Source organism: Plectropomus leopardus, chromosome 2 (genome assembly GCF_008729295.1).
Source record: "Plectropomus leopardus isolate mb chromosome 2, YSFRI_Pleo_2.0, whole genome shotgun sequence".
Taxonomy (NCBI): domain Eukaryota; kingdom Metazoa; phylum Chordata; class Actinopteri; order Perciformes; family Serranidae; genus Plectropomus; species Plectropomus leopardus.
Window position 1 is genome coordinate 30,043,873 of NC_056464.1, and position 20,778 is coordinate 30,064,650.

Consider the following 20,778-nt stretch of genomic DNA (forward strand, 5'->3'; position numbering starts at 1 on the left):
TGACTGCGAGGTTCACTCTCACTGCTCTTATAGCCTCGTTCTTTGCCATAGTTGGCAGCTTTTTTCAGCAAAAAGCTCTAGAAACCCACTAGGCCATGTGGAGCTGGTGAACATATTGAAATATTTCAATAAGTATTTTACTGCTGGAAACAAGTTTTTTTCATAAACCTAGTCTGTCTCCATTAGAAACACAAAATATAACACAAATCTTTTTGAAATTGGTGCTGTATAGTGGTGGAATGTAATTAAGTACATTTACTCAAGTACTGTACTTAACATACAAATTTGAGTATGAATATGACGGAGCTGTGCAGATGTCAAACAACAAAAGACCTCAAATTAGAGGTAAATGGTAAGCTAAAATATGTTTCCTGAAACCATTTTCGGTGAGAAATTAGCAACGCAGTGACAGAATCTTTGTTTATATTTGATCGGCACTGTTTAGTTTTGTCTCAGTATCTTTAGCGTCCCTTTTAACAATATAGTAAACGTCGCTCACACTTTTATTTCAGAAATTATGATTCAAACAGTGCGCCGAAATATGGTTTTGGAGACATATTAGGTACTATAGCAACAAAATCTTGGTTTATATGTAATTAGCACTGCTTAATTTTACCTTTATTTATTTGGGGTTTGGTCACAGTTAAGAGAAAATGAGAGCTTCTGTGTTTGTGGCGATGGGTATATGAAAATGTGGAATTACAATGTGTATTTTCAGCAACAGCGAGCGAGCCAGCAGGGGAGATCAGGGTGCTGGTAAGATGAAGGGTTGTTTCCTTAGTTCATTATCACCTGCTACAACTGCTAAAAACAACTAAAAGAGACAGCGCTGAAGTTGGCTTCTGATTCTCAGCTTCCAATTCAGCAGTTAAGGGGAGAATTAAGGGAAAAGTAACTTACATTGCTTAACCTTTATTCTGTTTGTGAAAACGCAAAAAGGTAGATTTCACTTTTCAAATGTTGATCACATTGGACCAGGTCCAGATTAGGGGCTGACCGAGTTTATTAGTTTTTCAGGGCCGATACTGATTATTATTCGTTAATTTAAAACCAATATGCATTTACGATAGAAATTAAAATCTTTCTGTCAGTGTTAAGAATTTTGAAAATAACAAACGTGCAACAACATTAAATGCCTTTAGCAAATGATTAATTAAAAAACTGAAACTGGCAACATCAAATAAATAAATAACTAGGTTAAAAAAAAGCTTCCTGAGGTTTGATAAAGTAAAAGGTCCTCCCATGCTGACACTTTATTTGCACTTTTTAATCAATACATTTTGTTGGCTATCATTAAAATAAAACGCCGGAACAGATAAGCCTAATATCTGCCCCAATGATCGGCCAGGCCGATAATCTGTCAACCCCCTAATTTAAAACACATTTAATTGCACTGTATGTTTCTGCAAACCACATACATGTTACATTTGTACGTTATTATGTAGTGGATATGTTGAAACTTTACATTTCAACTAGGGATGCACAATATATGATTTTTTGCCGATATTGGATGCGCAGATATATAACAACTCATCTGGATGATAACCAATACCGATATCAATATATCAGCCAATTTAATTTTGCTTTTCATTGTTTGTAATATTCATTTATTGTGCAAAATAAGAAAAAATCCTCAACTTTAGGTTGATGTTTTATACATGTTCTCTTCGTCTATGAAAAATCAAATCGGTTTTGTTACTAGCAGAAGTCATGTTGCCCGATTCAGATGCCTATTTCATTTTAAAGCCAAAATTTGCAGATGAAGTGATGCTATTATTGTGCATCCCTAGTTTCAACGATGCAAATATTACAAATTCCAAATATTGACAGAAAGATTTTAATTTTTATTGTAAATGCCTATTGGCTCAAAATATCGGATATCATTCTCATTAACTACTAATAATCGGTATCTGCCCTGAAAAAAAATTGGTCGACCCCTAGTTTTCTTGGTAATCTACCAATAAAGTGTACCAAATTACCTGACTTCACCCTATCTATGAAGCATTATTAACTCATATATTAACCATTGCAAAGCCATTAGTTATAAGTTAACCAATTGGAACCACAACAGATTTGCTTTTTATTCAAAACATAGAAAAAGCAAATGAGCACATTAGCAAGAATTTACCAAAAGATTAGCAAGACATAACTAAAAACTAAAAAAATAAATAAACCCAAAAAAAAAGAAAAAAAAAGAAAAAACAAACAAACAAGGAAATTACCTGAAAAAAAGTGCCAAAAGTTTTTTAAATGATGAGAAAACTAATATATTTAGTCTTCCTATTACATGATTTTAAATCTAGAATTATAATCACTAGAACTATAGTTTGCTAGACATTTCCCCTGTTTTTTTGACAACTTTTTAATGATTTCTCTACCTCTATCTCTTTTTCACCTTTTAAAAATTAATGCATTTTGCAGGACATTTCTTGCCAAATTGGGGATTGCCCTTTCACCCATGTTTTTGAAAAAAAAAAAGAAAAAAACCCAATATGCTCAAATTTCAGAAGTTTAAATGTCTGTGGGAGGCTTCTGAATGCAGCACAAGGAAACTGGTGTCAATTCAGATTTCATAAAAGCCCTTTATAAATGTGTCTTATTTTAAAGTGTGTCCAGTAAGATAAGTTGCCTGTGTTTGTTCCCACGTTTACAAATAAATAACACCGTCTCCGCTGATCTGAGTACTCAGTAGTTGTCTTCTAGTGACCTTCACGTGATTAATGGGTGCAGCATGTGACACCCTGTTTGAAACGTGTCACTTTTTATCGAGGAGCAGGTAGCATTGCGGACATGCCACGGCTCAGCTCTGTGTGATGTGAGCAGGGGGTCTCGTGCAGGAGCAGGAGGAGAGCTCGCGCTCTGATGTAGACTCGTTTCACTGTTGACTGGCGCCGTGACGATAAGCAGGCAGCGGACGAGGATGCTCTGTTGTCTGGTGCGCACTCTCCTGTCTCCAGCTCTCCGCGATCACCATGGAAGAGCTTAATTAATGCACAGGCTTTATGTGACCCTGCTGCTACCCGGAGCTGATGAATTTTAAACCGCCGTCTGAGACCCCGGACCTGCGTTTTTCGCCCTCCGAAGCCTCTGGAGCCGTTTTACCGAGCGGAGAGGACCGCGGCTGAGCCATAAAAGTCTTCAGAAAAGGTACAGCACGGTGCGGTTTCTGCTCCACAAACTGAAGTTAGCCTCTTTTAGCATAGCTGCGTTTTCCTGCATGCAGGCAGTGATGATGCTTTTCTTATTACTGTCAGAGGACAGCAGTTATTATTAAATGGCCACTTTCCTGTCGACGCTGTCGTGTTTTGTGGATTCAGAGGAGGAGATTCATCGACTTGTCATGACATTTAGATACATTTTTTTTATCAGAGCATGGTATCTTTCCTACAAACTGAGGTGGGCTCTGGTCATGTGGACTGTCCACTATATTAGAGCATCACTGATTGTTGTAATAACGTTGCCAGCTGTTTCTGCTGGGCAGCGAGGACCATCTGACGGCCGTGCGTTGCTCAATTTTCACTATGAGCGCCCGGAGTCAGCTTGTCATTTCACATCATTTTTTTGGGGAGGGGGGGGTGTTTCACCATATCCTACCTTGGTGGCGTCCAAGGAGAAATGCGAGGACGCTTGATGATGGTTATTTTGTCACGAATCGCTCATGGAAATGTCAGTGTTCATTTCCATCACGGGTGCACGGTCGACGTTGTCGATGCAGCAGAGAAATTAATATTCCAAAATAAGCGCATTTGGTACGCATTGTTCACATATTGAGCTCGCACTAGCCTCCGCTACATGAAGGCAGCAGCAGCAGCAGCAGCATCGTAGCACAAAGGAGATGTAAAGCTGGCAGCCTGAATACACCACAAGATGTGCAGTCTTACATCACAGTGACACTCATATCCCATTTTTCTGTGCAATATGAAAATGAAATCTTCTCGGAGCATCACTGCAATGTGACCTTTTCTGTTTCTCCCTCTGTGGGGCCTGCTCAGCAGTTCAAGGACTTACACAACTGATGTGACCAAGTGATGCCTGAGAGTGGCAGCTCTGAATCTACAGCTTAATTTGCGTGTGTTTTGACATCTGCACGTCATCTGCTTTCATATTTTTTTCCTAGTAGAATATGGTCGGGCTCAGGAAATGTTGGGTTGTTTATCTGGACTCTTGATGGCAACATGAGAACCAGGCCAACCTGCCATGTGTCTTGTAGTTTTGAAAGGTCCTCAGCTTCAGTTGCACATTTCATTATTTTCACTGTTTGAAGCAAACACCAGGATACATTTGATGACATTATGTAATTATTTTGTTTGCTTTTTTTTGCAGCACTCATATCTGATCGGGAATATTTACTCATGCAATATGGCCAATATCATTTTAGAAACTGTTGTTCAGTCTTGTTGAAAGTGTTTTAATGTGTTTATGGGCACCTGGGGGCTAAAATTAAAGGTCCAGAATCACAAACATGGCCAGTAAAATTATACAAAAATATTGAGAAAGAGCAGAGACGATGGGGGTATATGTTTAAAATGCAGGAGAAACAAATAGCTCTACAAATTTTGGCTGACCCTGTTAATCCCTTTTTAAAGAATTCAGAAAATTGCACTGGAGACGATGCTTTAGAGCTGCTGCAGCAACATTTACAAGAAGCCTCATAAATGCAGTAACTTTTGCTAGATTTGTAACCTCAATTCGCACTGGGACCATGTTTATTTGTCTTGTCTGTATTGTGCATGTTGTGTTATTTATTTTATGTATTGTGATTTTACTATGATGTGTTTTAACAAACTGCTAAAGCCGAAGGCAAGTTTCCACATTATTATGAAGACAGAGGAACAGAAGCGCTGCAGGGTCGTAGTAGTGATTACATACAAGTGCTCTTTGAATACTTCAGGTTCAGATATTAATCTTTATTGCAATGAAGACATTTTAATTTTTGCCCAAACCCTACTATTTGACTTTGAACGTTTTTTAAAGGAGATTTTCATTTAATATTTTCTAACTGATAGCCCTTCACAAGAAATTCAACATTATTAATTTTGAGGCAAAACTTTAATTGTTTATTTATCCTTTATTACAATGGTTCTCAACTGGTCCAGCCACTGGGTCCAGATTTCTCAGTAGTCCTTAGTTCAGGACCCACACATAGGAGGAATATATCCCATTTATTTGACAAAATGTAGATAACATGTGGGCTTAAAACACAATGAAATAAAACAGTGTAAGAAAAAAGTGCAATTAGTTAAAACCAGGGGCATTTCTTTCATTTGAAGACATTGGGGGTTTAGTCCAGAACTTTGTAGAAAAAAAGGCATGTTGTCTTTAAAAAATTAGATTTTTTTCCTTTAAAATTTGGGGTAATTAAAAAAAAAACTATTGGTCATTTTTTTTCTTAAAAACATTGTGGTGATTTTTAAAAATTTTTCTGGTGGTTTTCTTTTTCTCTACATTTTTTTTTGCCATTTTTTCCCCTCAAAAATCTTTTTGGGGATTTTTTAAAAAAAAAACATGCCTTCCAAACCGCAGGCCCACCCAAATAAAACTCGTCAAAACAATTTGTCACAGCCTGAAGGAAGAAAATTTTTAGCTTTTGGGAGGGTCAGAAAAAACCCAGACAGCCAGGATTTCACAAACTTGACATGGTCGTGAGTCACTTGCAGTCCAAACGGAGTGGACCCGTGACCCACTTGTTGACCGCGATCCACCAGTTGGGAACCACTGCTGTAAACAGCCAGAAAAACAGGTGTTTATGCCTCGAATACCTGCTGAAACCCTCCACGACACCACTGATTGAGAAGAAGACCTGAGAGGTCTGAGAAGCTTTTAAGCAGGTCTGACATATTTACTGGGAGCTTTAGAGACAGGCGGAGAAACCTTTAAGTTCGTTCTACTGCATTATGCAACACAATGTAGTGATTTGAGGATGGATGTAATGTACTCTGCACTCGCTTCAAAGCCATATGAATTATTCTTTTATTGTTAGAGCAAAAAGTGTAAAATGTACTGATGTCATCTCTTCTCACCTTTTTTTCCTCATTCTCAGAGGCAAATTATGCCAGCAGCACCAGAGTCGCTCCCCCTGGTGACGTGCCAGCTCATTGGTCAGACTACTCTGCCCTTCTCTAGCCACCCCGTCTACCCTGGCAGATCCATGCTGCTGGATGCTCCTCACAGAGCCACGCCCGCACCATGAGCGCCAACGGGCCCGCCCCAGACCCAGCCCCCGCGGCCCCAGAGGCCCCTCCCGCCTCAACCCCTGCCCCCGCTGCGGCCCCAGCCCCAGCCCCGGCCCCTGTGGCACCGCCCGCTCCTCCTGCCCTACCTGCCCCGGCGTCCACTACCATCCCGGTAGGTGCGTTGGCACAGAAGAAGCGGCAGCAGTATGCCAAAAGCAAGAAACAGGGCAGCAACGCCAACAGCAGGCCACCGAGGGCTCTGTTCTGCCTCAACCTCAACAACCCCATACGCAGGGCCTGCATCAGCCTGGTGGAGTGGAAGTATCCTTTACTACATGTGGTGCTGGGTGCATGTCTGACTGCTGGGATTTTACCAGAGATCATCCATAGAGCCGAAATGCTTCATTGATCAATTTATTAGATTGGAAAACTAGCAACTTGATAATAAGGTAATCATTTAAGTAATTTATAAAGAAAAAACACTGACTATTTTCTGGTTAAATGTGACAATATTTCTTTTTTTCATTTTATATCAGTGTAGATTGGATTTCTTTGGCTTTTTGATATTTAGTCGGGCAAAACAAGATGCCACCGTGAGCGCTGGGAAACATTTTCACTCATTTCTGCACTTACACTGGTGCCCAACTGGTCCAGCCATGGGTCCAGATTTATCTGAATGATTAGTTCAGGGTCCACACATAAATTCAATTTTATTCCACAAAATGTAAACACATGAGCTTACAACACATAAAACGTATTTCAAGAATAAAGTGCAATACCTTTAAATTTAGTAAATAAATAGTATGGCATCCAAAAAAGAGCTTATTATTGCTTTAGGACTGGTGACATAAAAACACTGTAAAGACAGAGCATGTTAATAGGCCAAGTAATGCCAAGTAATAAATGGTTGTAATAAAAGGTTTTGAGACCCTCAACCCTTTGAAACCTGATTAACCTGGCTTGATTTTTTTTTTCAAAAACACGAGAAGAAGGAAATGAGCAACAAAAGAAAAAATGTTAGCAAAAATTAGCAAAAAAATGTTAAAAAGTACAAGGAAATTACCTGAAAATTGTTTTAAAAAAAGAAAAAAAGAGAAAAAAAACAAACAAACAAGGAAATGACCTGATGCTTAAAAATTATAATAATTCTGTAACATAATTTTAAACATGCAATTATGGTAAATATAAATATATTTTTCCCCTCTATACATTTTAAAGCTTTTTAAAACTATTTTTAAATCTACAAATTTCTTGTAATGTGTGGAAGACTTCTTACCAAGTTGCTCATTGCCTTTTTTCCATGTTTTTACGAGAAATCGCACAAACTCATTGGGGTTCAAAGGTTTAAATACCTGCAAAAGGCAGCACAAGAAAAGTGATATTGCTCCAAGTTTCAAAGGGTTAACAAAGTCTACATCAAAATAAACTGGACACTTTCACTAATCACTTACTGTCCATTCAGAATGGACCCATGACCCACTTTTGGTCCACGACCCACCAGTTGGAAACCACTGCTTTAATAGACCACATGATTAATGGATGAGTCTGGAAAATAATTGTCACATAAATTGATAATGAAAACGATCATTAGTTGCCCCACTTGTTCACAGGTCCTGGGTGTATACCTTTGTTACATCTTAGCTGTGGTAATTATTCATGACTGCCACATCAGGTGAATTTATTTAGTGCTTTTTAAAGTAAGACTCAGACTCAGTCGACTTGGGTAACTTAAAAGGTGACAAAAAAAAGAAAAGAGACATTTTTTCTTGGTTTAGACATTGCCTTCTTGTTTCTGGAACAAGTTTTGGTTCAGTTATTCCAAAAGCCTGTGCATTTTTTATAGCTGTAATAGACACAATCTGACGTATGATGTGAAGTGTTTTCAACAACTAATATATTGTAGACAATCCCACAGTATTTGATATATTTTTAAATCTTTCTCCTGAGTCTCAGTTAGAAAAATGATGGTGCAGAAAAAAAGTTTCTTGCACAAAAGACCAAGTGAAAGTCCCTGAATCCTAAAATACTTGTAGGGTATATACATAAAGGGGACTCAGCGCTGGCAGCTGTGTGACAGCGTGGTGGGTTTGTTGCTTAAGCAGATGCTTTCATCACAAAAGCCATCAGATGTTATAACGGAGATTGCCTAACGTGGATCGCAAAGATACATTTCATAATCCACCTATGTGTGTTTGCTGGTAAAAAAAAAAGGTCAGTAGGGATTTACTACCAGTAGACTTTGGGCTGTGCAGCTGCGGCCGTATGAGGAGTAAACTGCTCTGCATGGACTGTGTGCAACAGTGCAGTGACGGTGGTGCGTGTTTATGTCTGACAGTTTGTGATTAGAAAACCTTGTCAGTGATCAGAAGAGGGTAAAGAATGAACTCAGTTTAAGATTTTTTAGAAATAATTAGTGCCCAACTGGTGGGTTGCGGTCCAAAAGTGGGTCACAGGTCCGTTCTGAATAGAAGTTTGTGAAAAACTGGCTGTTTTTTCTTTTTTTTTTTTTACCCTCCCCAAACCTACACACATTTTTCCTTGAGCCTTTCTAAGTGAAATGTTTGTCCCACATGATGCGTTCAAGGGCTGCTGAAATTTGAAAATCCAATGATAATTTCTGTTTTTAAAGTTTCTGGTCATGACAAAAACCTAACCAACAACAGGAGCGCCCTGGCAAGGTGTGATGCATTCTGGTAGTTGTAAGTTTCCTGATAAAAAGCGTCCTGTTTCTGTTTTCTCTGATCATGTAGCACCGGTTTCAATAGCATGTGCGTCATTCTACTGCAGAGACGGCCTAGTTTTATGTTAAAACTCTCTTAATATCGTTGAAATACTTCTTTAAAGTAGATATGTAATGTTGTATAATGTATTTGTATCCCAGAGTTTTTAACGAGGCCCTGTAGAGACTGCTGCAACACATTTCCTCGGAAAAGGACAACAACGAATCTATTGATCTATCTTAGATGTATTCTGATCAGGAACCACTGTTCTACAAGTAAACAATTACATAGCTTAAAGGGCAGCTAAGTTCAATTACCCAAACAAAGCCGTACAGATCATGCAGGGATTTGTTCTGCCATTTAAACGTACTAGTGATTAAAAAGACCATCAAAGATGCACTTCTGATGTCTTATCTTGTTTTCATGTTTAACTTGTTAAATTCTGTGAATAGTTAATACATTTACAAGTGTTGCAGAAGTTTTAGTGTCACAGCAGGGGATTTGCAAAACAGTTTTTTATTCATGTTATTTATTTATTATTTCTTCTTGCTATGTTACATCTGCTTTCTTCTGTGTTTTCCTTAACTTCTTTCCTCAGGCCATTTGATATCTTTATATTAATTGCTATTTTTGCCAACTGTATGGCCTTAGCTGTCTATGTCCCCTTCCCTGAAGATGATTCCAACTCCACAAATCATGACCTGGTGAGTACTCTTTATATGCCAATACATAAATAGTATATTTATTTATTTGTGTCAATGCTGCTGCTTACTGACAGTGACTGGTATGACTAGTATTGCTCTGCATAGTTTAATGTGGACTTTTTGAGTTCAAATTGTCAGAAACCTAATGTGTGGTTTGTGCTACGGGGTTAAATAATGGAAGATAATCTCCTCCTGTGCCTGTAGTTGTTTTCTTCTTTGCTTTAATAGTTTCAAGATAGATTATAAAACGTGCTGTTGCTTCATAATCCTCTTTCAGTTGATAAAGTTTGATTTTATCGCCCTTTCAAGATGTAGCCAGAGATTTTGCAGAAACAGTAAGACGTTGCGTACAGATCGTATCTTCAGTATATTGCTTTATCATGCAGATTCGAAGTATCTGCTGCGCCCACACAGAGAAACACTTTGACAACTATCCTCATCGGTGCTTTATCATGTCATAGTTTCCCTGTACAGAGGTTTTTATTCAGCTTTCTATTTATAGAATTTATCGTCATTGCACCACTCTGTGCACCTTGTGCATTTATGTCTCTGTGATGAATTATGGGTGATGTAGTGTTGTAAGCATTGTTCCACAGCTGAGGATGAGTGCGCTCTCTAAAAGCCAGACATGCACGCAGAATGTGGTCCTTACATGAGCAGAATTTAGCTGTAGTGTTCAATGATTCATGAGCAGCTTATACAGTGCGTCTGCAGACATTTGAAGGTTCTTGAAAGCCTCGTCTGAGAGCAGAAACATGTTAGAGCGAGGTTACCAGCCCGCTGTAAAAGACTGTAAGGAGAGTGTTTCTCTGCCTGTTACGCTGTGAAAGACAAGCTACAGCTTTAGTTAAAAGTGCGTCTGGTCTACTTTAAAGAAGTACGGTGTACTGCTTCTCAGTTTGACCTCCTGGAGGGTGACCTCAGGGTGTTTGTTTACACAGCGGTGGTGCATCAGGGGAAAGTGGGCCATCTGGGACATTACAGTGTTGGATACAGTATTATGTACAGTGTGTTGTCAGGGTTAGTTTGGGGGTGAAGTTTGAAAGACTTGGATTGTCTGATACTCATAACCTTTATGTGTACAGTTCAGTCGAGCTATGGTCATAGCTTGATTAGGCCATGTGATTTGACACTGCCCCAGTATACAAGCACCGGGGTAAAATGGATTTATTGACAGAGGTATGTCTGACTCCACCACGGATAATGCCCCCTTTCAGCTAGTTGCAATAAACCTATATTATTTCTACAGTCTATGATATAGAACAAATCACCATCATAACTGTTTATGTACAACATCGGGGTAGAAAACTGCAGCATCAGATACATTTAATCAAACGGCGCTGAGTAAACTCTGCCTTCACTGATTATTTTAAAGCCACCGGAAAAAAAACCTAGGCTATACTCTGTATTTAGAATATTTTCACCGCTTTACCTTGCCTTAAGACAGCCCTTACCAACAGGGATTTGAGACCATTATATCAAAAACACCAGACATTTGTGTCACCGAACAGCGGAGTTGCTGGTCTATCGCTGCCTCCATCAGCTGTTGCATTAGGTAAAGGAACAAATATTCAAATATAGTGAACATCCAAACTGACATTGATTTTTTTGGCTGGCCAAAATATGTTTTGCTGCGGCCCTGTCTACAGCAGTACATCGCTTAGCTTCCATGTCGGTGTTGCAGGACTGTACTTTTTTGTTAAAGCAAATATAAAATACTACCATTGAAAGTTGTTGTCCTTCACGTAAGCCAATATTTTAAAAAACAAGTCCCTCCTCAGTGCTTTTTCTTTCTTAAATGCCTGACCCGATTTGTAGCACCACTTCCCCCTTCAGAAATAATGAATAGTCCCTATCTTTGACCACTGAGGGAGGCTGGCAGGAGGACGCGCAGAACGCCTCGGCCAGTGAAAGTCTGACTCAGTTGTCTACGTGATGGCAAAGCTTTCCAATTGAATTATCTGGGTGTGTTACTGCGAATTCTAGAAATTCCACTTAGTCCGATTTAAGTCGGACTAACATGTTTACATGTATTTTAAAAGTTTGCTTCAGTCCGACAATAATTCAACTTTTCTAACATCATGTAAACGTACTGAGTGTCAGCTGTGAGAAAATGTGCACATCATGTTGAGAGGCGGATTGGACTCTGGAGAAAACATTACTGAAACATCTGTGCATTTTGCTCCCATAACAAAAGCTGTTTAAGACTATTTGAATAGATGCATGAAAAGTCTTTTGTACTTGCTGGACTGAAGTCATTAGACACACACAGCACTTTTAGTGTCTTGGTTTATGGATGCTCTGTGTCCAAATTGACCTCATTAAGTGAAGCAGGTACCGGCCAGACATGAACAATCCACATTAGGCCGAATATAATTTTCTTTTCGTTCCTTTTCTGTGGTGAGCTCATCTTGATGCATAAAGACACTTAATGGATGCATTTTAATATGAAAGCTTTAATGCGGCAGGGATTTTACTTTGAAGGTTAAGGTGTTAAGGCCGACTGTCGTGTCACCTCTCTTCGCCTGTCTGAAAAAGTCACGCTTGAACACACCACACTTAAATTCCAGCAGATGGTGGTAGTTGGTATTTGTCATTCAAAAAGGAAAACTGAGAGAACGACACAACAGATTTAAGACATTAGTTAGCACATTAACAGCACAACTTGATGTTAAAAAAAAGGATTGTAACCAGGGTGAACACTAGCAAACAACTGTGAACTGTTTCTGCTAAAGAGCTCAATGTCTAAAACAAATTCTTACCTTAATACAGCAAGTTTGGTTCGACCTCATAGCCTCTCTCCTCACTTCTGTTTCTCTTCTCATGCGCTGAGCTGAGCTGTCAATGGGTGATTTTTCTCACCAACTGGCTCTGCCGTCTTTGACGCTGATTCAACATGCTGAATCAACTAAAAAAACAAACAAATAAGGTCCGACCAGTGCCAACAGTGCAGGACATACCGCCAAATCTCGGGTATCATGCGCTCACTGATGTGCCCACTAGGGCTGGGTAATCAGTATGCAATACCTTTAAATTATCCGATAAAACAACTCAGTACCAAGTGGTATCGAAAGGTCTCCAGTCAGACGATACCTGCATTCGATCCTTTTTGTGTCGGGTGTCTGATCCTGAATCATCCCATCTCTCTGCTGGACCAGCAGACTCTGTTTTAACCATCTCAAGCTGCTATCCTCACGGCCACGTCAGTTAAATGTCTGTAGGCACAAGCTACACAGCATGCCAACGAACACACACAGACGCCGAAACGGCTCGACTCTGTCGTTAAACTCCTCAATGAAAAGCACCGTAATGCCAGCAGTTAGCCTGAACACTGGTGTGTGCAGACTCTCACAACTTTCCCCGCTGACACGCTCACACTCAGCAGCAGCAGCAGCAGCTGTCATTTCTAGGTGTTTACAGATTATCGGACTAGCTGATTATTGGGGCCAATATTTGGCATTTTGCCGATCATCTGTATCTGCGTTTTATTTTAGTGATCGCTGATAAAAATGAATTGATTAAAAAGTGCAAAGAGAGTGTCAGCATTGGAGAAACTTTTACTTTGTAAAACCTCAGGAAGCTTTTTCATTTTATTTGTTTTCATTTTAATTTTCACTTGACTTTATAAAAAAAGTTGCTGGGCCCTGAAAAAACAATATTGGTCAACCTTTAGTAATTGCTCTGGTTGCCAGATGTCAAAAACTAAATTCAACCAAAAATCAGTGTCTAACAACATTGGTGGCCAGTTGGGTTGTTTTAAGAGAGTACAGAGAGGTGTTGTGTCGGTATACTGGGTGCAGTAATCCTCTGGTGCAGTTAAACGAGTGGCATACAATCTCTGTCTTTTTTACTCGCTCCATATCTTTCTCCCTGGTGATAGAAGCAAAAAAAAAAAAAAAAAAGCCTAATTACTTGAAGTTTTAAGATATACACACCACTACATTCACATTGGGAGTATCAAATAATGTACTCGATTGGCATCAGTATCACTGTACGGGTACTGGTAAAGGTACTGGTACTGTAATCTTAAACAAGACCCAACCCGAGTGCCCACACTGACAAACAGCGGACCATTGGCCTGGTGTGAGAGGGCCCTTTGTTGGGTTTACTGATTTGGGAGCTTATTTTGGGAAATTTGGGAATGGAGATATCATATTAGATTAGTATTTATCATGTCAAATCAAATCAGTATCAGGGAAGAAAAAGTTGCATTATTGCATCTCTGCCTTTATGAGTAAAATGTCTATTTCTCCTGCCTGTATACAGTACAACAAAATGTAGTGAAATAAAAATAATTTAATTATAATAAAATGTAGTAAAATAAATACTTTACTACGTCAGGTTTTTTTTTTTTTTTTTTTTTTTTTTTTTTTTAAAAAGCTACTCTCAGCACTCACTAATGTGTGTCCCAGCCTCACACTGATCATGGTCTATGTATATAGCGTCGACAGGTGCTTGTTTCATACTTGTAACTTTTTGTATATCCTCTAAACCTCAGGTCTTTTTATAGATTTGCTGCGCAAGAAACTGCAATGTTAATGAATTCAGAGCGTTGTCATAAATTGTGTTTATATATTCAGAGCTTCACCCTCTCATGTGTTCAGATCACATCCAAAGGTGTCTGGCAGAGAGAAAGATCTCGGAGCATTTCAATATTGACTCTAGTAATGACCAAATAGCATCAAACTAAATAATGAGCTTTTCTTGGAAATAATTTACATTCTACGTCTCATTTTAGTCTTTATTATGCAAACCAAAGCTGTTAGTATGAACATGTGACGGAAAGTTTGACATTTTTTAACGACGCTGTCGTTATGTCTGTTGTCTGAGCCTGTTGTGGCATTGCTGTGTAATATTTGTCACTGTATTCTAATGGATTTTCTATATGTCTTCACTAAATATGAGTGTCAGATGGGAGCTATACATGCAGCCATTAAGGATGAACCAAAATGGTACATTTAGTATTCTTATCAGTCGGTCCTGGACTGCACAGCGTCATTAGCCGTGGCTGACATGCTTCATGAACAAGATCATTAAAGTTCCTTGTCTGGCATTGATTAAACCCTGAAAACACAGCTCTCTGCATCAAAATTACATATTTGCAAGATTTTTCCATGAAAAAATCTCTTCATGCCTCAAAATGGCTTGGACATAACTACTTTTTCCTCATTTAGTATGCACTGAATGTTGAATATGCACATTAGTTCCCCGCCTCTATCTCCTCCCACCCCCTCAGCAGGTCGCCTGTAGCTTTAGCATACCTGCTCACCTCTCGCTCGCTCATCACTCTCTACAGCCAGGGATGGAAATTAACTTTTTCGTCTTCCCTCCGCTGTGGCTGGTTGATTTCAACCACTCAATAGAGTACCAGGGGTGGGCAATATGGCTTTAAAATTACATCACAATATTTTCACCTTCAAATATTCAGTAAAAACTAAAAAAATATCTCAGTTCTATTGTGAACGACAGTAGTAACTCATAGTGAGATTTAGATTCTGTATAAAATATTAATATAACAACAAAAATGATAAGATAAATCAAAAATTACTCATCTGAACAGCAGCCAAAAACAAAAAACATTGTCTTCAATCCATAAATAGTACACATATATAAATAACTGAGTTGTTTCCACCTGGACCTGTATATGCTGCTATTTCTCCTCTACTCTTGATGCTGTAGCTCAGCGCTGCCGATCAGACCCTGCACACACAAACTTGCATTTATTTTGACATGCTGTTATGTTACGATGACTGTGGCGCATATATATATAAATAGATATAGATGGATAGATAGATAGATAGATATACACATATGTTCTTTTGTAATTATATTTTTGTAAAAGTTTTTGTCATGCCGTGAGCTTCACATAGGTTTACAGCTGGACAGGCTTATGACAAAATCACCTGATGTTGCCATGGTTACTAGGGGTGTAACAGTTCATTGATCTGGATAGAAATATCGATTCAATGATCAACCATGCAGTTCGATCGATGCAAAGTGAAAACATCGATCCATGTCATGATCTTTAGAATGCGCCTTTATTTTGAAATTCTGCGCCGCCTCAAACAGCTGCAGGCAGCCAAAGAGATATACGGCAAAGATAACACTGTCTACTCGGGAATAAAGCAGCAGTGTGGAAATATTTTGGACGCCATCTCACTTTGCTAACTTCTTGCTGCAACACTGTAACATTATTTTCGTGTTTTAATTGCTGTGTTTGGTCGGTAGATGCAGTGAGTCAAACAAGCCATGAGTTTAAAAATTATTTAGCTGAACTCCGTTAGCTGCAAGGCTAATTTATGCAATGTGAAAGTGCCAAGCTATTACTGTCTGACGAGCAAAAAAAAATTGTTTTGTCTGCGCACTTTGACAGTTATTATTGAGCTGAATGTTAAATGGTCTTTTCGGTTAATCCATATTTTATGGCTATTGGGAGACTTATTCTGTGTGCTGTTTGATGTGTGTTAGTGGAGGGAATTTAAAGTAAACTTTAGTGCACTTAACTACTCATCTTTTATGACCAAGCAGCTTTTTCAGTGAGTGATTGTTTTAAACAATCTTGTTTCCTATCAACCGTAGGCCCCTTAATCGAATCAAATTGAAATTGTATCGTGGCAGACTTTGTGATATCGGCAAAAATCGTAATTAATCATAATTGTTTAAAGAATCAATATAATATTGTATAGTGATGAAACTGGCGATTTACAGCCCTAGTGGTTACGGGCCCTTTGGCTGGATTTAGGGAAAGTGGCATCTCTGACAGCCCCATTGTGGACAAGGCTTTTTGCAAACTGCCTCAGCAACTAACTTTACATTGAGCATATGGACTTTGTCTCCCTCTCCTCGATGAATACTACCATCCTGTCGGCTTTACACTGTCGGGGCCTCACTGTTATGACATGTCCACTTTTCAAACAAAATTCATCACAAAGTTATATCTCATCTGCCAATGCTGTAGTGTACTGATACTCTGGAAATGCTGTTTCATCTGGATTTTAACTTTTTTAAAATGCGTAACTGCCTCCTCTGTGCTTATATGGATTCTTCTTTAACTGCACTATGTATGTTTTTGCTGATCCTCATACTGATCCTTATCCATTGCTTGCACAGGACTTTGGTTTAATTCTGCAGCGTCGACATTAAATCAGATACCAGAGGACGAATAATGCAATCTTTCCCTTTTCAGCAGAGGCTGAACAATAGAATACTTTGTAGGGCAGGTGTGCCAGCTTGGCCTTGGTTGTTCTACAGAGCTCACGCTGTAGTCACAGGAGGAGCGCTGGAGACAAAAACTGCTGAGCTAGTTTTACTATAGCAGCCAGCAGGTAAGGCTGTAGTGGAGATTGCCATTTCACACCGCTCTGCTCTGCAGCCTCACAGGTGGACTGAGGACTGATATGAAACCCGAGGTGCTGAGAGGCCTGATGTATAAAGGAAGGATCAAATTATATCACTATAGGCTGCCGAACTAAGCAGGTTTTTACTCCGTGATACATTGAAAATGGGTGTAACTTTCAGCACAAAGAGAAACTGAAACCTTGCGCTGCAGATAAGCCGACTTCTAGGCTTGTGGATGTTTAGACAGTTCACTTAGTGCATTCTCTTTTTTTTTTTTTTTGAATACAATGTTTCGTAAATTTCCATGATTAGACTGATAACAAATATTTGGAACCAATATGCATTTACAATAAAAATGACACTATTATGTTGAAATTTAGTATTTGGAATCTAACAAACTTCAACACAAAACTCTGTTTAAATGCCTACATCATATAAAGCAAGTTCCCTGCAACATTTTTTTTAAATAAAGTTCAGTAAAAATTTAAAATACTTGAATAAAAATAGCTTCCTGAATTTTAACAAAGTAAAAGTTCCTCCCATGCTGGCACTTTCTTTTCCTGGTGTTGGTTTTTGGTTAAGTAATTTAACAGCAGTCATTAAAACGCAGACACAGAAAATCGGCAAAATGCCAAATATAGGACCCGATAATTAGCGAGGCCAAGAATCTGTTGACCCCATTTCTACTTTCTCAGAAAATAGAAAGAAAAAAGGGTACTAGTCACAGTCCGGCAAACAAATATGCAGAGTATAAATCATGACGACATATGCATCCACATAGAGGACTTTCAAGAAAACAAAGTAATACAATAAAATAAAAATTCAGTAAAAGAAATTACTATTTTTGGCCAAATTCACAATTAAATCATTTTAGAACATTATTACTTCAGTAATCTGAAATAGGTAATTAAATGAGCCCATAGAATCAAAAACCTGTCTATCCTTACATGAAGTTTTGCTGTCACTTTTTTCCATTCAGTACATTTTCACCAACCAGTCTTTGCGTTGAGGGAGGGTGGCGGGAACAAGAGTTATCGCTTTGTTTTGCAAGAGCAACAGACCTTTCTTTTAGACATATCTCCCTCAGAGATTGCCCCTAAAATAAAATACATTGAGTCTAATGGTAAGTCAATATTCAGGACTGCCAGTATCTCTGTATGAATCCCTTTCCAATATAACTTCAATTTTGGGCAGTCCCAAAAAATGTCTATGTGATGTCTGGCCTGTTTACAATCCCACCAGCACAAGTTTGTGTTACTGCTGTTATATTTTGAAACAATGAGAGGAGTTAAAAATACCTCATATTTAATTTCCAGTTGAACTCCTTCAGTAGTGAGCTATTTGTTACTTTATGTCCCCTTTCTCACACATCGTCCCTTGTTTCACCCTAATAATAACATTCATTTCTCTCCTGTTTTTCTGTACTTAGTGCATTCTCTGTTGACATGAGCTCCTGAAAGGTGAATTTACTGAATGTGTTTATGTGCTACTCTGTCCACACAAGTGCCGAGGTGCTGCAGAGCTGCTTTGGGTTAGAACAGTGCAATGCTGCAAAGTCACAGAGGCCTTAATAGCATGAGTCTGCCCGTCTTGTTAGTAAGGCTTGGTTTAATGCAGCAGCTCATTATAAATAGAAAGCAATTTCCTCCTTGGGCAGAGCACAGGGCAAAGGATTGGGGTCCTGCTACCACCAGGAGGCACAAGTGAGTAACAGGATGTAGCAACCACACACACACACACACACGCACACGCACGTGCACATGTAGGAAAACAAAAAACCCTGTCAGTAACTCACAGTCATTTCCTCATTCTTCTCCTGCTCAGCTTTCTCCTGTCCTTCCTTTGTTTAGTCATGTCTCTGCAATAGTAAGACACACAACCCATCCTGCACGTGACTGTGTCTTTTCCGCACCCACCTTGTCTAGGGGACAGACAAATAGTCTGCAAGCCTCCTGCCTTTGCTTTAAGGTCATTTCTGACTTATCTATCTGAGACTCAACACCGCGGGCAGCTCCTGCTGAAGGTAGCTGAGCAAAAACAATGACCTTTTCATGGTGAATATGATTCATACATCCTTCGTAAGGCAACACGCAGCGAATCGCGTATGGTATCATGTAGTGTTTGCCCGTACCACCGTTATTGCATAACTCTGGAGCTGCAGCGCTATTTATTTTACTGGGGACAAAAGGACACAAGCATGTAAAGACTGAAATGTCCGCGCACAAACCGATACAGAGGTCATTTGGATGCCCGCAGAGAATTCACAGCTTGAATCAGCTTCACATTTGGATATTGTTACAACTCTGGGTGTCAGCATTTTTTAAAAACATGAATCATTTGTTAAATATTCTTCAAATATGAATGATTGAAAAACATATAGCTATTGACAGAGGGACTGATGAACACACAAACACAAGTTGGTAACTGGTTTAATCAGGGTTCCCGTGGACTCTTAAAAGGTCTTACAAGATTTTAAAATGCTTAGACATTGGAGGTATGATTTTTATGAATCTTTTTTTTCTTACTTTGCATTGCAAAGGCTCAAAACAATAGGTAACTTTAATATAATAATAATAATTTACAGAATGCCTCTTGCATTATATCACCAAAGACCCATGCTTTATTTTATCACAAATATTTAAGAGATAAAATGAATTTCTCTCTAACCCAAAGTAATTGATGGCTTCTGTAAAACTGGTTTTAAATAAGAGGTGTTTAATAAATTCTTAAAAAGTCTTAGATACCACTTGCCTTAAGCTGTAGGAGCCCTGTTTTGTTTCATACCTTGTGTGATGTCTGGATTTTTGGTAAACATTTCCTAAATGTCATAAAAAGTGGTTAATACATGAAGAGTCAGGGACTGGGGTTGTTAATGACTGCCCCCCCTGTTTCAGACTAACAAGTGAAACTTGTTTACACTAATGACAGTTACATGCTTGTCATCCCCCAGTGATGTAATGATACTGTGTTTTCTGCTATGACACACAACCAGACAGCACAGATTTTCTAATGCCATGTTTAATTGAGATGGCAGGCTTTGTACAAATGTGTTACCTTAATGTGTCTACTTGACATTTTTGCAATTTTGCTCCTAAAAAATGCTACTATTTAAGAATGAATATTAATTGATTGAATAAAGAGAAGCCAAACATAGCTGCTATGTTGACTGATTAGATGAAGTTGATAAGCCAAGGTAAGATTTATTCTATTATGAAATTATGGTCAAGAATCACATTTTTATCATCTAAAGTCATATACCATATGCTTCATAGCACACTGTAAAAGCAATGGTGCAGATTTCAGGAGAGATGCAGAGTACACAATGCAGGGACACCCCCCCACCCTGTAAAAACTAGGGATGTCAGCTAGGGATGATCAAATTTTTCTTGTATTGCATTGCAGAGCCGTTAAACTGTCGAGAATATACACTGGATTGCTTTAAATAACTTTAAAATACTCAAGTGTGCATTGTGCAACTCTGTTATCCAAGTAAATACAAGTATAAGATTGCAGCTTGGTATTGGGACATACTCAGAATTAAATAACTCAGATCAGGATCTGGGGTAAAAAAAATTTTTAAAAAAACTTGATCAAGACATCCCTAATAAAAACATGAGCATAACAGAGGTTTTTTTGGACAAAATTTAAGACATTTACAGAATAAATTGGTGCAGAAAAAACACAAATTAGTGCATAAAAATTCGCCTGAGAATGCAGGAAAAGAAGTATTTATTGCTGGAAAGATTTTCATAAATCTGGGCTGTCTATGCAGTTGAGAGAGGCAAATACTTTCTGAAAAAAGAGAAAAGGGACTATGGCATTTGCTTTTGCTTTTTGGAAGAA

The 20,778-nt window shown here is 38.7% G+C and overlaps 1 protein-coding gene across 1 annotated transcript in view; it reads left to right on the plus strand.

The window, feature by feature from the left end:
• Positions 1 to 2,908: 2,908 nt before the first annotated feature.
• cacna1da (calcium channel, voltage-dependent, L type, alpha 1D subunit, a) overlaps positions 2,909 to 20,778 on the plus strand; it is an 89,536-nt gene continuing 71,666 nt past the window's right edge. Inside the window, exons 1-3 of the mRNA XM_042508265.1 lie at positions 2,909 to 3,147; positions 6,041 to 6,494; positions 9,492 to 9,597. Of these exons, the coding sequence (XP_042364199.1) occupies positions 6,187 to 6,494; positions 9,492 to 9,597 (414 nt within the window). The 5' untranslated portion in view covers positions 2,909 to 3,147; positions 6,041 to 6,186. The remainder of the gene's footprint in view (positions 3,148 to 6,040; positions 6,495 to 9,491; positions 9,598 to 20,778) is intronic.